The 16,390-nt window shown below is 36.5% G+C and overlaps 1 protein-coding gene across 2 annotated transcripts in view; it reads right to left on the bottom strand.

The window, feature by feature from the left end:
- Window positions 1-16,390, bottom strand: part of Mkln1 (muskelin 1) — a 143,132-nt gene that overhangs the window by 54,532 nt on the left and 72,210 nt on the right. For both annotated transcript variants that reach the window (XM_055608211.1, XM_055608212.1), the window contains one exon: window positions 15,434-15,626. In XM_055608211.1, the coding sequence (XP_055464186.1) occupies window positions 15,434-15,626 (193 nt within the window). The remainder of the gene's footprint in view (window positions 1-15,433; window positions 15,627-16,390) is intronic.

Genomic DNA, 16,390 nt, shown 5'->3' with positions numbered 1-16,390 from the left:
AATATTATATAAATAGAATAATAAATTTTACTTAGATTTAGTGAAATATAAGTGTTAAAATGACTTTCAAAAATTAAAAAGAATGTAAAATGATTTATTAAAATTAGACTGGCCTGGGGAGATGGTTCAGTGGGTGAAACACTTGCCATATAAGCATAAGGATGAAGTCTGAGTTTCCAGAGCCCATGTAAAGCCAATGCAGTAACATATAATCTCTGTTCCTATGGAAAGATGGGAGGTGGAAACATAAGAATCCTTTGTGGCTTGAGGGACAGTAATCCTGGCACACTTAGTGGTGAAGAACAAGAAGATCCCATTTCAGACAAGGTAGAAAGGGAGGACTGACACCGGAGGTTGTATTTTGACCTCAAACACTCAGCCTGTTATACATATCCTTACACATACAAACTCATGTATACAAAACATACATAACACAGTCAAAGATCCATAATCCATACTTTAAAATACGAATCAATTCTACCTAACAGCAGAGACTATTGAGTATGATGTAAATAAATACAGAAAACAGAAGAAAATTATAGGTGGGAAAAACACAAAGTAAAAATCAGGAAAACAATAGAAAAATAATAAATTTCACTTTTCCATTTGTTTTTTGAGACAAGATCTCATTATGTAGCCATGGCTGGCCTGGAACTCAGTTTGTAGAGAAGGCTAGACTAGAACTCACAGAGATCCACCTGCCTCTACCTCCTGAATGCTGAGATTAAAGGCGTGCCTGCTGTTTCCCATTTTCTGTAATTTAAAAAAATTAGCATATTTTTGCCTATCCCTCTTTCTCCTTTTGTCCTTCCCCTTTCTTGAGAAAATTTTATGTATCCCAGTCTGGCCTCACACTCACTCTGTAGCTGACCGTGACCCTGAGTGGTCCTCCTGCCTGGGAAGAGCTATGCTGCATGTGACTGCCACAGTGTATGGAGTGCTGGGACGAAACCCAGGGCCTTGAGAGTTGCAAACACTAACCAGCTGGTCTACCTCTCCAGGCTAGACCAATAAATAAATAAACAAACAAACAAACAAACAAATAAATAAATAAAGGTGAAAGAGGAATTCAAAAATGCTTATAAAAATTACATCCGTTTTAGGAGGAAATCAGTTACTAATACTTCAGTAAGTTTAGTTCTGACAAAATCTTGAAACAGGATATCAGAAGTTGATAACAAAAGTAAAACATCCTAAAGCAATTAAAACATCACTTGGACAAAAGCACACTAAAAATAAGTTGCTAGTAATTTTTTAACCATTTAACTTATGTCCTTGGCTATACCAAATGAACACTTAATAAAGTTTTGTTATTTAGTTTTCACTGGGTACACACCATTTTCTTTCTTTCTTTCTTTCTTTCTTTCTTTCTTTCTTCTTTCTTTCTTTCTTTCTTTCTTTCTTTCTTTCTTTCTTTCTTTCTTTCTTTCTTTTTTTTTTTTTTTTTATAGCAGAGACCCTTTAAAAATGTATGACTAATAATGAGACTCGGGAAAAATTAAAAACAAAAACAAAAACAAACAACAACAAAAAAAAAACCCACAAAACATTTTTTTTTAAAATCTCACTAATGATCAAAACAAACCCTAGAACATCATTATAGTACTACTGCCTATTCCCGAATTTGATTTCTCATCCAAACAGATTACATTCAAAGAAGTACATAAGTAGCTAGCTTATAGAGCATACAGTACTTTTTGGTCATTAAAAATATCTTACAAATTTATCCATTTTGGCAGTCTGGCGGTACTAGTAGGGGACGTGCCAGCTAATGTTATGTAAACTTTACACAAGAGTCATCTGGGAAAAGGGACTCTCAACTGAGAAAATGACTCCCTAAGGCAGGCCTGTCGTCAACCATGCTGTGCATTTTCTTAGTTAATGACTGATGTGGGAGGGTCCACCCCATTGTGGGTGGTGCTACCCCAGCTAGTGGTCCTGGGTACTATAAGAAAGCAGGCTGGGCAAGCATGAGGGAGTAAGCTCCTACCTTCAGATTCCTGCTTTGAGTTCCTGCCCTGATTTTCTCTGATGATGGACTGTTACCTGTAAGTGTAAGGTGAAATAAACCTTTCCTACCTGTGATGGCTAGTCTTGGTTGTCAACTTGAGTACATCTGGAATTAACTAAAACCAAATGACTAGGCACACCAATGAAGGATTTTTTTTAATTAAAATTTTTTCCTTTTTAAATTATTACCATTTATTACAATTTATTCAATTTGTAAACTGACTGTGGCCTCCTCCCTCTTCTCATCCCAATTCCACCCTCCCTCTTCTACCCCTATGCCCCTCCCCTAGTCCACTAATAGGGAGGTTCTCCTCCCCTTCTATTTGACCCTAGCCTATCAGGTCTCATCAGGACTGGCTGCACTGTCTCCCTCTGTTGACTGGCAAGGCTGCATCCCCCCAGGGGGAGGTGATCAGAGAGCCTGCCACTGAGTTCATGCCCGAGAAAGCCCCTGCTCCCCTTACTAGGAAACCCACTTGGAGACTGAGTCTATGGGCTACATTTGAGCTGGGGTTTTAGGGCCTCTCCAGGCACTGTCCTTGGTTGGGGTATCATTCTCTTCAGGGACCCCAGGGCTCAGTTTTTATGGCTCTGTTGGTCTCCTTTTGGAGCTCCTGTCCCCTCCAGAACTTTCTGTCTCCCCCTTCTTTCAAAAGATTCCCTGCACTCTGCCTAAAGTTTGGCTGTAAGTCTCAGCCTCTGCTTCGATACCTCAATCAGTAGAGTCTTTCAGAGGCCGTCTGTGGTAGGCTCCTGTCCTGTTCCCTGTCTTCTCCTGCTTCTGATGTCTATCACATTTGTTCTTCTGAATGAGGATTGAGCATCTTTCCTAGGGTCTTTCCTGTTGTTTAGCTTCTTTAGGAGTATAGATTTTAGTATGTTTATCCCATATTATGTGGCTAATATCCACTTATGAGTGAGTATATACCATGTGTCTTTCTGCTTCTGGGTTACCTCACTCAATAATTAAATTTTTTAAATTAAAAGTGACAAGGCCCACTTCTAATCTGGGTATTTCAGGTAGGAAGATAAACCTTTGATACAGATATTTTGAGGTGGGAGGATCCACTTTTAATCTGGACCATACCTTCTGCTGGCAGCCTATATGAAAGATATGGAAGAAGACTCTGTGTGTGTTTGTGTGTGTGTGTCTGTCTGTGTCTGTCTGTTTCTCTCTCTTTCTCTCTCTCAGCCAGCTTGCTCTTGCTCTCACTGGCATTCCTCCATTCCTTCACTGAAATTAAAGCCTACTTCTTTGGAATTCTGGCATATACTGAAGACTAAGCAGCTGAGAGATCCAGCCTCATGGACTGACAACTACTGGATTCTTGGAACTTCTGTTTGTAGGTAGACATTGTTGGATTAGGTGGACTACCACCTATAAACCATTCTAATAAATTTCTCTCTCTCTGCATTTATCTATATTCTGTGTGTGTGTGTGTGTGTGTGTGTGTGTGTGTGTGTGTGTATAAAGCTATAAAGGGGTTAATTCTATAAATTATGTTCCTTTTGGTCATGGAGATAGAAGCTGTAGGAAGTGGAGCCCTGTCAGAGGAAGCAGACCATCACCATGATGATCTGCATCGTGAAGAATCAACACAGGCAAGGACTGTGAGCTAAAACATTTGAAATTGAAAGCTAAAATAATCCTACACTTTAGGTTATATTTTGGGGCTAACTACTAGCAGACTGAACTAGTAAAAATGAACAGCAGTCAAGCATGGCTAGTAAAAGTATAGATATTGATACCTGCCCAAATGGAAGCCCAAATCTTAGCTCTGTTACTGACTAGTTATGATGTCACAGCAAATTAATCATTCTCCCTCATTTAATAGACAATGATAATACTACACACATCCCAGGAAGCAGGTATGACAATTAAAAAGTTCATATAAGTAACTTAAAAAACTATAAGGTCATTTGTAAAACTTCAAATCTATGTTGTGCTGGTGGTGGTGTTGGCACTGCGGCAGCAATAACAACGGTGATGATGATGCAGTGTTTGGAATTACATTGCTAGAAAACTACCAACTTTTTTTGTGCACCAAGTGAGAAATATGACACTCAGTCAAGTAGGAGTCAAGAGAAGGAGAGAATACAGGGAAGGTATAAAAGAAGCTACCTGAAAAGAAATATCCTGGAAGAATGAGTTGGAAGTGAATAATGAAAAGGAAAGTAAACAGCAAAGAGAATATGGCAAAAACAAAGGCATGAAGGCATACCTAAGGGGAGAAGCTATGTTTCAGGAAGCAGGCTGGTGGTTATGTGGAAAGAGAATGGAGTTTCTTAGTGAGGATTGCTGAGAATAAACAGAGTCCCAAGGTAAAGAGAAAGAGAACAGTTCACTACTTGGGACAACAGCTCTAGTGCCTTGACTCCTAAGAAGCTCCTTAAAATTAGCTAGGGGGAAACCTGCTTATTCAAAGACTAGGTTTCTTTGTTTTATTATGTTCTCTTCCTCTTAAGTGCCACCACACCCAGCACAGTTGAAGATTAGTAACAATCAACCAGATGACTAAGAACCAACACAAGGCTTACAGAAAGGGAAAAAGGGATGCAGTGCAATAGACAATAATAGCAAAATACAAACCAAGAGTGTAAGAAATAGGCAAGTCTTGGTTTACAACCTTAATACCAAACACACAACACTGCTGGCAAATAGAGACATCATAAACAAATGGAAAAGTCATAAAGTCAAAAAGCATGAATTGTCAAAGTTGAGGAAAAGAACAAAAACTGAAACATTAAAGAAATGAAGATAAAAATGTTAGGAAGAGATATTAGTGATAATATAGCAGCTGAAATGAGATAAAGAATTCAAAGAAGCATGAAAAATTAAACAGAAATATCAAGTTTAATAGGATAACTAAGAAACTGAGATAAATGAAATTAAGAGTAAAGCAATTTATACAATTTTTAACAGGCCAATGAGTTCAGCACTGTAACTAAAGACAACTCTACAAAAGCTAAAATGTTTAAACTGTCCAAGAAAAGTAACAGGTTTCTTTCAAATAAACATGTACAAAAATAACAACACACTTTTCTCAACAATAACAATGGAAGCCAGTTAACAGTAATAATATTCAAAATATGTTTGAAAGAGTAAGTGCTAGCTAGAAATACTATATCCAACCAAAAAAATAACCATCTTTAAGAAACAAATGATTTAGACAACAAGACCTGCCCTCATTATTAAAAGAATTTCTAACACTGTGCTTTAAAGCAAAGAAAATAAAATCTCAGATGTAAGATCAAAGATATACATAATAGAAAATAAAGATGGGGAAAACTCATGAGCCCTATATAAAATATAGCAATTTTACAGGGTCTCAAGTATGCTAGCATAAATGACAGTGAGTTTATGAGTTATAAGTAAATAAAACTGAAATCCCACTTGGAATCCTATTAGAAGACAAAAAAGGTAATGACCAATTTTGTTAGCTGTATACTTGTCATAATTTTTATCAGAAATATAATGTGGAATACATTAGAGCCAAGTAAACAAAGAGAAAACTTAAAATATTAAAAGGCAAGAGAGGACCATAAAGAAGAAATAAAGAACATGACAAAACACAAAAAGTAAAATGGTAAGCTGGCCATGATTGTGAGGGCCTCTAACCCCATGCAAGGGGCAGAAACAGGAAGGTCTTAGGAGGGGCTGGTGAGTTGGCCAGTATAGCAGAAGGGGGAGCTTAAGGGTCAGTGAGAGACCCTGTCTCAAGGGACAAGGTCAGTGAATGGTAAAGGAAGAGGGCCAGCAGACTCATCTGGTCTCTGCATATGCACACACAGGCAGATACATCTGCACAAACACGAAAATTAATAACTATAAAACTAAGTAACACTGAAAGGTTGAAATTAAAAGACTGACAAGAGACCTAAAGACCGTAGTTCAACAAGTGCTTGCTTAGCACGCTCAAAGCTCTCGCTTCAATCTCCAGCACCACAAAAAACTGGGCATGTTAACAATCATCTGTAATCCCAGCATTTTGAAGGGGATCAGAAGTTCCAAGTCATCCTCAACTATAAAGCAGCATAGGCAACATGGGATTGTGTTTAAAATAAATAATTAAGATACTGAAGAAAAAAAAAGTCATACAAATACTATATAAAAGTGTGTTAAAAACTCAAAGTAAAATTTAATTAAATATAAAAAATTAAGATTTGTAACTAAAAACATGTCAACAAAATATAGGAAGAAAATTAAACATGCAACCTAAAACATGGAAGGGCGTTAAGACACATTTGTCTCAGTAAATGAACCAAACAGAGACTACTGATAAAGGTTTGTGCAATGTGATTAGCAAACTTGACTGTAGCTTGTCTTTTACTACTTTGCGGGTTCTTCTTTTTCCCACCCCTAAAAATCTCCCTTGGTTTTACTCCCTATCACAAGATAGGAGAGAAAGAAGGATGAGGGGGAGAGAGAGAAGAAGGGAGGAAGGGGAACAGACAGAGAGGGAGAGATCCTTGAATCTAATTTCTTCTTGTTTCTTCTTTGCTTGTAGCTGGGCTTTGCTACCTTGTGGGTTCTTCTTTTTCCCACCCTTCACAACAAACCCCCTCCATTTCACCCCCTAACAGTAGATAGGAGAGACTGAAAGATAGAGGGGAGAGAGGGGGGTCCCGAATCTAATTTCTTTCCTCTTATTTCTTCTCTGAGAATGACTACTAACAAGCCACGACCAACAACCACTGATGCCTCTCGGGGCCCCAGCATTTACATACCTCTAAAAAGTTCTCAGAATTTCAAACATCACACAATTGCAGAAACTATCTGCAGCTGGCAAACCATGCCTTTGCTAGAGTACAAGGCAAACCATAGTCAGCTGCTGTGGACAGGCCAAAACAGCCCCAATTAAAACAAAAACATATTCTTATACTATTTCTGTGTTTTTTTTTTTTTTAACACCAAAATTCCAAAATTGTGACTACACCTGACCTATGGATATATGCAGAGCAATATATGCCAACAACGTCCAAATTCACAGGCTGAAGCATGGAATTTGCGAAAGCTAAGCAAAACTGGCCATGTAGCAACTGTAAGTTTGGAAGGTGCTAACCACGCAGCATGTGTACCTGCCCACTGTGCAACTCTACTAGGAGTCACTGACGAAGACAATAACCAGAAAACTGGATGAATCTGGAAATTTAAAAATACATTTTTATAAAATTATGATTCACAAAAAAGCCATTTCATTATATAATGGAACTACTGATTCAGACAACAACGTAAGCAGATGTAACTTCATATCCTTAATGCATGTGAGAAAACTTTAAAATATGATAATTAGCTTGGCACCCATCTAAAGATGTTATTGTAAAAAAAGATATAAAGGCTAGGCATGGTGGTGCACACCTTTAATTCTAGCACTCAGGAGACAGAGCAGGAGCAGGAGGATCTCTGTGAGTTCAAGATCAGCCTTGTCTACACAGCAAGTTCTAGGCCAGCTAGGGCTACATATTGAGATCTTGTCTTAAAATAGCAAACAAAACAACACACACACACACACACACACACACACACACACACACACACACACACGGGAGGGGTGGGGGGATAAGGAATCTCATAGACAAAGAGAGAAAGAGGTGACAGTAAACAGAGCACACAAATATCAGAAAAGATAAACAAAGCAGAAGTTAGTTATCTCCAAAACGACAAACAAACCAAATAAATTGCTTGTAACAGTGAGATTTTTTTTTAAAAGAACCAATACAAGAACAAAAAATATCTCAACAAATACTGTAAACATTAAACAGTTTGTAAAATATTAAATATACCTTAATCTTCCCAAGTTTTAAATGTCAATAGACAATTCCTAAAAAAAATTATAACTGATTAAACAACCCTGAGGAGTCCACACTGTTCGTAAAAACTGAACAGACAGGTAAAAAGCTCCCAGCAGGCCCATTTCAAGATGGATTCCCTAACTCTAAGAAGCTCTTCCAGGTAGGTAAGCAAAAAGGGAATTCAAATATTTTTTTATTTTTCCTAACAAAAAGTTTTATTTTTCATAACAATCATTCAACATGAAAATTTCCACAGGGAATGAAGGGCTGGACTTCCATTCATTTTGAGTTATGCCAAGTTTGAGAATGATGGTACCTTAGCCATCAGTACAAAATTTCTAAGGTTGCTGTCTGAATATTCATTCCAGTTTATTCCTAAATTCCACAAGCCATCCCTGGAAGTGATACAGTGACTCCTGTTTAACCTCTTTTGCACTACCTTAATCACATAAAACTATCATTTTTCACATAGAATTGTAGTTCCCAACTATTCTCAGGTACAACTCTATTGCCACAGAACTAAAACAAACACACACACACACACACACACACACACACACACACACACACACACACCAGACAACCCTGGAACAATGTACCAAACATGTTTTCCCTTCCTCTTGAATGTAAAAGACTATGATTATTTGTCCTGAAACAACTTTCCAGATGCCATTAATTGTAGTAAATCACCTTGGTTGTGTCTCTCATGGTCAATTGAACAGTTTTTATTAGATGGCAAGATTTACTTCAGTAGAAAGACAAGCTGATGATTCTTCATGGTCTCAACATCTAGCACATTTCTTGGCACACAGATTATATTAAAATGATTAAATGAAATAAAATAAAAAGATATGGTACCTTACACCCATCAGAACGGCTAAGATCAAAAACTCAAGTGACAACACAAGCTGGAGAGGATGTAGAGAAAGGGGAACCCTCCTTCCTCCATTGCTGGTGGGAATGTAAACTTGTACAACCACTCTGGAATCAATCTGGCGCTTTCTCAGAAAATCAGGAATAGTGCTACCTCAAGATCCAGCTATGCCACTCCTAGGCATATATCCAAAAGATGCTCGAGTATACAACAAGGACATTTGCTCAACCATGTTCGTAGCAGCTTTATTTGTAATAGCCAAAGTCTAGAAACAACCCAGATGTCCCTCAACTGAGGAATGGATACAGAAATTGTGGTACATTTACACAATGGAATACTATCCAGCAGTTAAAAACAAGGAAATCATGAAATTTGTAGGCAAATGGTGGGAACTAGAAAAGATTTTCCTGAGTGAGTATCCCAGAAGCAGAAAGGCACACATGGTATATACTCACTTATAATTGGATACTAGACATATAATATAGGATAAACATACTAAAATCTGTGCACTTAAAGAAGCTAAGCAGGAAGAAGGACTCTGGGTAAGATGATCAATCCTCCCTCAGAAAGGCAAACAAGATAGACATCGGAAGAGGGAGAAAACAGGAAACAGGACAGGAACCTACCACAGAGGGCCTCTGAAAGACTCTACCCAGCAGGGTATTAAAGTAGATGCTGACACTCATAGCCAAACTTTGGGCAGAGTGCAGGGAATCTTATGAAGGAAGAGGGAGACAGAAAGACTTGGAGGGGTCAGGAGCTCTACAAGAAGAGCAACAGAACCAAAAATTCTGGGTAAAGGGGTCTTTTCTGAGATTTATATTCCAAACAAGGACAATGCATAGAGATAACCTGGAACCCCTGCACACATGTAACCCATGGCAGCTCAGTGTCTGAGTGGGTTCACTTAGAGTAATAGAAACAGGGACTGTCTCTGACATGAAATCAGTGGCTGGTTCTTTGATCACTTCCCCCTAAGGGGGCGGGGGGCAGCCTTGCTGGGCCACAGAGGAAAACAATGCAGCCAGTCCTGATGAGACCTGATATGCTAGAGTCAGATGGAAGGGGAAGAGGACCTCCCCTATCAGTGGATTGGAGGAGGGCATGGGAGGAGATAAGGGAGGGAAGGGAAGTTGGGAGGGAATGAGGGAGGGGGGTTACAGCTGGTATACAAAGTGAACAAACAGTAATCAATAAAAAAATAAATTTTAAAAATCTAAAAAAAAAAAAGATATGGTAGACACCTTTCCAGAAGTCAATCAATAAAGAAGACCTCTCAAACATGAGATACTGGTATGTGAATACTACATGACAGAAAGTTTACATTTGGTACTTTACAGAAACCATTTAAGGGGAGAAGGACTTCCCCTATCAGTGGACTTGGGGAGGGGTACGGGAGGAGATGAGGAAGGGAGGGTGGGATTGGGAGGGGATGAGGGAGAGGGCTACAGCTGGGATACAAAATAAATAGACTGTAAATAAATAAACAAATAAATGAATAAATTTTAAAAGAGAAAATCCAAACTTTCATATGTTGAATGCCTGAGGGCATTTTTGTTTGTTTGTTTTTGTTTTGCTTAGTATGAAACAATTGAATCCAAGTATAGACTTTTGGGAACAATGGAGAAAACTTTTTCACCCATATCCCATGATACTCTTATTGCCATGATTTCCATCTTTAAAATAATCAAAATCAAAATCCTCTCTGGATGTATTCAGCCAGTTGGTTTCAACTTTCATTTTATCTTTTACTCAACATCTCTATAAGCTCACCTCCACATTTTAGCTAAAACCAGTAAGTATATTTTAAACAAAGACATGAACCTAAATAGGAATTTAAATCTTAACACAGAAAAAGAGGATTCACTCCTGAGTTCACTAGGTGAAAGTAGGGCACTAAATCTAAAAGAAATATAAAGAAAATACTTAAAAAAAAAAAAAAAGAAAATACTATATGGCCTCTCACTAATAAAAACAGTGGAAGAATTCAAGGTAAATGTTAACCAATCTAAATCTACAATAGATCCAAAGAATACATGATATCAAAGTTAAGTATATAGAAGAAATAAAAAGTCAGCTAAAAATTTTAAAAAAAAAGCAGCAACTGATTTTCTATATTAATGGATTAAAACAGAAAACACCATCTCAAAAGGTAGAAAAAGTAATAAAATTCATTATTTGTTTGATAATATAAATTCATACCAATTTGGGAATCTGATGCAAGGTCCTCCAAAATGCCACATCAAATATAATATGTAAGACTGGCACGTATGATATTAATAGTAAGTCTCTGTGGACATTTTTTAGACTGAGGGAATGTCTGTCTCTAGTTTGCAATGTTCTATCAAAAACAGATTTTGCATTCAGGAAATGTTTTCCCTGTATTTTCTTAAGTAATTACAAAAGGATTTGCTTTTGAGACTAGACTACAAACTATACCAGAACATATGCTACCATTATGCCCTCAACCTTATATTAGATACTTAGCTCAAAATCTAAATATACAGAGGAAAGGAAAGGGGCTACAAGGAAAGAAGTAAGCCTGTGGCTTCAACATTCATGATAAGAAACTAGGGGGAAAAAGGGTGAGGGGTGAGGGGCTGGTGTTACACAATTGGAATTGCAGCCCTAGGGAGGTGGGGCCAGGTGAACTGCATCAGGGAAGGGGGGGAGGGAAGAAAAGGAAAAAAAGCAAAAGAGGAAGCACAAATAAGGAGAAGAAAAGAAACCATAAAGACTAAGTCATGACATAAAGATTCAAAAAGGATAATTTTTAAAAATCTATGAATACTTTATGCTGATAAACTTATGAACTTAAATGAGGTGTGCATATTCTTCAAAAAGCATAAACTACCAATACTCAAGAATATAAAATATAAAGTCTTTTATCTATTAACAGTAATAATTTTGAAGTTTAAAATCTCCACAAAATTAACTTCACACCAACTTTTCACCATTCATCCTTTTTAAAGTCCACCATTGTACTATGAATTCTATATAAACATTTCCAGAATAATAACGTGGGACTGTTCTCATTGCATTCTTTCTGTAAAGGCCAGAAGTACCCAAAGGTGTACACATTATAACAAAACTGCAGGCCAGTACCCAAACTACTCAACTACACATAAGAACACTCAACACAATTTTACAAATCAAATGTAACAGACCTAAAATGAGTATAAAACAAGGATACTGAAAAGTTGAATTTAAAAATGAAAATTAATGTAATTTAAGGTATGAGCAGTTGAAAGATGCAGATTCTTTCCCCATCTCAAAAGACACAGGAAACATGTTTGATAAAATGCAGTATCTATTCCTGATAAACATTATAACAAATTATATTTCCTCAATATGATAAAAGATGTCTATAAAAATTATAACATTTTACTTAATGACTACAAACAAACTTATCTACTGTCTCCACACTACTCAATATATTACGGAAAGTTTGAACTAATACAGTAAGAAGAAGAAATTAAAAATATGACTGGATAAAAACATGAAAAGGGATCTTTGAACAGTTAGGACTAAATTTAGTTAAGACTAAAATTTCCACTGACTCTCAAGCTACCAAAAGAAGTGAGTTTAACAAGGCTGAAGAGCAGAAAAATCAACATAAAAATACTTGCTTTTTCATATGTACTAGCAATTACCAATTAGAAATTAAATTTTAAAAATTCTATTTGTAATAGGAAAATAAAACATAGTATACTATGAGAAAATCAACATACATATCTAAGACCCAGATACTAAAAAATAACGATAATGAAATAAAATAACTGAAAAAACAAAAAGTATAAATAAATAAAACACTGAACATCAAGATTTCAATTCTTACCAAGTTGATCATGACTGTATTATAAACAAAACTCTACTAGACCTTTTTTAGGCACTGACAATCAGTGTTGGATGTTTCTAAAATTCACACATAAATTCAAGACTACACAGAATAGTCAAAATAATTTTGAAACAGAGCATCGCTTGAAGATTTACACTACATGATCTGTCTCACTATCAAGCTGAGCAAGCAAGATGGTGTGGTACTGGTAAAACACATCGCTCTGTCAAACCAGAAATTACTAGACTCCTACCTGGTACCATATACAAAAATCAACTCAAACTTAATCATAGGCATAAATGTAAATCTTAACTATATGTTGGAGACAAGCCCTAAGAAACTTCTGACCTTTTCTCATTCCCCCCACCCTGCTGCACCTGGTTGACAACATCCTGCTTGACAGTTGCAGAAAGGTGCTAACTGTACCATGACTTCCCGAGATAACTGCAAAGTGTTCCAGGCCCCGGGTGAGAAGATTTTGGAACTTCCACCTTGCCCCTCCCAGAGTTCAGAAGCTCTAGAGTAAGACTTTCCAACCTACCCCTCCCTGAGTGTTCTACACTGTGCTCTTCCCTCGCCCTGCCCCTATCTAAGGTTCAAGTGTGTGATTTGTTTACATAACGTTACAGAAATGTAAACTCATCTGTAGTAACAGAAATAAATAGTTGCTTGAGGATGAGATGGAAACAATGGAGGGCTAGATTACAAAAAAATGTGACAAAAACGTACGGACTGTCATTGTTTGTTACTATGAGCATAGTGGTGGTGGTAGTGGTGGTGTCAGATATGTGGGTACACACATGGATGCCAACACACATATCAAAGTATACATTCCAAGTATGTATAACTTATAATGTCATCATATATATAAACTGACCTCTTAAAAGGCAAAATAACCTTGTCGGCTGCTTTTTTTTAAACAAAGCTTATTCTCACATAAAGCTTTTAGAAGGTGTTAGAAAAAAGGAAGACTCAAAATGTAGATCACATTGAAGATCTTATTAATGCGTACATTATGTACACTAAATGAAATTTTTGTTTGTTCCATTGTAAGACACTTGATAAAAAATGCTTCAATGTCCTACTTTCCTATTCAGTGGGCAAAAACATCTTGGCCTCTTCTATATTTTCAGTGGAAGGGAAGCCAAAAGATTCTGCACTGTTCTTTTCCTTATTTGTTCAACAAATCATCATCAGTGAGGTCAGCAGCACACTGAAGAGCTCTGAAGGAGCCACTATTAACTGAGAAAGCCCTGAGCGTACAGAATACGGCGTGGCTCTAAGTTGGTTACTATCTCTTCTGCTGAGCTGGCCTCCCTTCCCAGGGTCAGAACACTAAGTGACTACAGTCAGCAGAGTTCCACGGACTTCTAACAGCCTTGCCTAACCAATGGGCAAACAACCGAAAAGACAGCTTTACAATGTAATTATCATTAGCCCTACAGTTGAATGCAACTACTGTTACTCTGTATCACTAACACAGCAAAATTAGATGCCTTAGTGATAAAGATGTACAAAATTCTAAAATTACCTACATATCTCCCTCATGCTGAGATGAAAAAAATATAAACTTACTCTTAGAAAGTAATACATATTTATGTACTTTCATTGGTAGCGTTTTAACAGTTTTATATGAAATCAATTATCAGTGTTCTTAAGAATACTCAACTTCAAAACTATCACTTCTTTATTTGTAAGTATGAGTCATCACCAATTACATGATTTACAGCAATGTACAAGGTTTGGGGTAACTTTGCCATTGTATCTAACAATGGAAGCAATTGATTTTAGGATAAGTTTATAAACTAAAATAGAAAAATATGAGTTCTAGTCTCCTTACTTATAAAATACTCAACTTAATCTCTGAATAATGAAAGTAGCTAGTAATGATGAATAATAACAGCAGGAAGATTAAAATACATGAAAGCAAAGGACTAAAATATATTATTATTCCTTATTCTTTGAATAAAAAGATATACTTAATTCAACCCCACAAGTTTGTTTGTTTGTTGAGAAAGAGTCTCATGTGGCTCAGGCTAGCCTGGAACTTGCTATGTAGCTGAAGATGACACTGAATTACTGATCCTCCTGCCTCCACAATCTCCAGCACTGAGTCAGGTCAGTTTATTCAATGCTAAAGTCAAAACCAGGGCTTCATGTATGCTAAACAAGTTTTTCCATCAAAGAGCCATACCCCAGCCTTTAACAAGATTTATATTAAATATCTATAATGTTCTTTGTCCTATGAAAACCAACGTGGAAGAACAAAAGAGAAAAAAAGAGAGTAAAAGAAAGTTCTCATTCACTAAGGAATAACAGAGTCTTCTTTTCATTTCAAATAACTAAGACCTTAAATATTCAATTCAAAGCATCTCATTATATTATATCCACATGTTGACAGGCCACTAAAGAAAGTCAGTAATTCTATAAGAAAATCAAGGATTAAGTAGTATCATTCACACTACAAAGAAAGTAATTTTAATGCAAATTTCCTTGTCTATTATAGCTGTTAATGCTTTCTATACATACAATCTCCTCCTATCCAAATCACACTATTAAAAAATGAATATTGGCTATTGAAAAATTACTTAAAGGAATAAATCACTGATAACAGTAACATCAGAAAAACTGTTTCTCACTTGACTTATTGTTGGTTAAGTGTTTGGTTTCCCATAATGACAATATAGTTAAATGAGTTCATATCCATGTCTATTCTTTCTTTAAATTCCTGTGATATAAAAATAAACCCATCTTACATAGAAGAATTCCCTACTCCAAGGAGCTAACAAATGGTATAAAGTAAAAACACAGGAAAAAACATACAAAAGTAATACCTGAGTAAGCAGCATATATTCTTCTTGAAAGTTTCATGTAAATACTGAAGTTATTCTAATAATCCAACTTTCTAAGTTTCTTACCATTTACAGCTTTTTCAATCAACTCCTCGCAAGCATCAAAGTCACCCTTCAACACCAATTTGTCATGCATATCTGTCAACATTGGATGTTCCAGTGCAATCTTGGTTTTCTTTTGCAGGGATTCAAAAGCCTCCGTATAGTTGTGTTGTCTGAAGTGTTTTAGGCAAAGGCGAATAGCTTCCTGTTCACGGTACTACTAGAACACAAGAAAAGTAGGGGGAAAGAAAGAGATCTGCTTAGCTGCCACTGCAGGAAACAGTAACAATAAAAACAAAACAAAACAAACAAAAAACCTTAAACTGAGTGTTTATTGTTTACCAAGCATTGTACTTACTCTGTTCATTGTTTACCATTATTTTCTCCTGTCAAGTAGTAAAACTGAAGCTTAAAGCTTCTGTAGTAACTTGCCCAAGGTCACAAATATGTTAACCAAACTCCAGATATAATTCAGAAGCCTTTTGGAGAAAAAAAAAAAAAAAAAAGCAGCTGGGCATTTAATTACAGCACTCAGGAGGCAAAGGCAACTCTTTGTGAGTTTGAGGCCAGCCTGGTCTACAGAAGTGAGTTCCAGAACAGCCAAGGCTACACAGAGAAACCTATCTTGGGGGGTAGGGGAAGCAATATATTCTATATTGAAAATCCCTTAAGGCTATACATTTTGCAATTCCCAGAACATCAACTAATAACATCACAATACAGGCACTAAGATTAAGAACAGCATGAATTTGAAAGTCAGCACTCAATTTACAAACCATTTTCTTTAACATGATAAATGCCATAAATAAATGTGAGAAAAATAATTTAAAAACAAGTTAAAATATGTACTCTCATATCGCCTTACAATAAGAATTAAGAAAACAAATTACATAGAAACACTGTGGGACATAAAAAAAAAAATCATAAACATTACCCTTGAATAAGAAAATAAGACCCAAAGACTTGAAAAATCACTAGTTT

The sequence above is a fragment of the Psammomys obesus genome, unplaced genomic scaffold (assembly GCF_907164565.1).
Source record: "Psammomys obesus unplaced genomic scaffold, mPsaObe1.curated_primary_1811, whole genome shotgun sequence".
Taxonomy (NCBI): Eukaryota; Metazoa; Chordata; class Mammalia; order Rodentia; family Muridae; genus Psammomys; species Psammomys obesus.
This window is presented reverse-complemented; position numbering and strand designations above follow the sequence as displayed.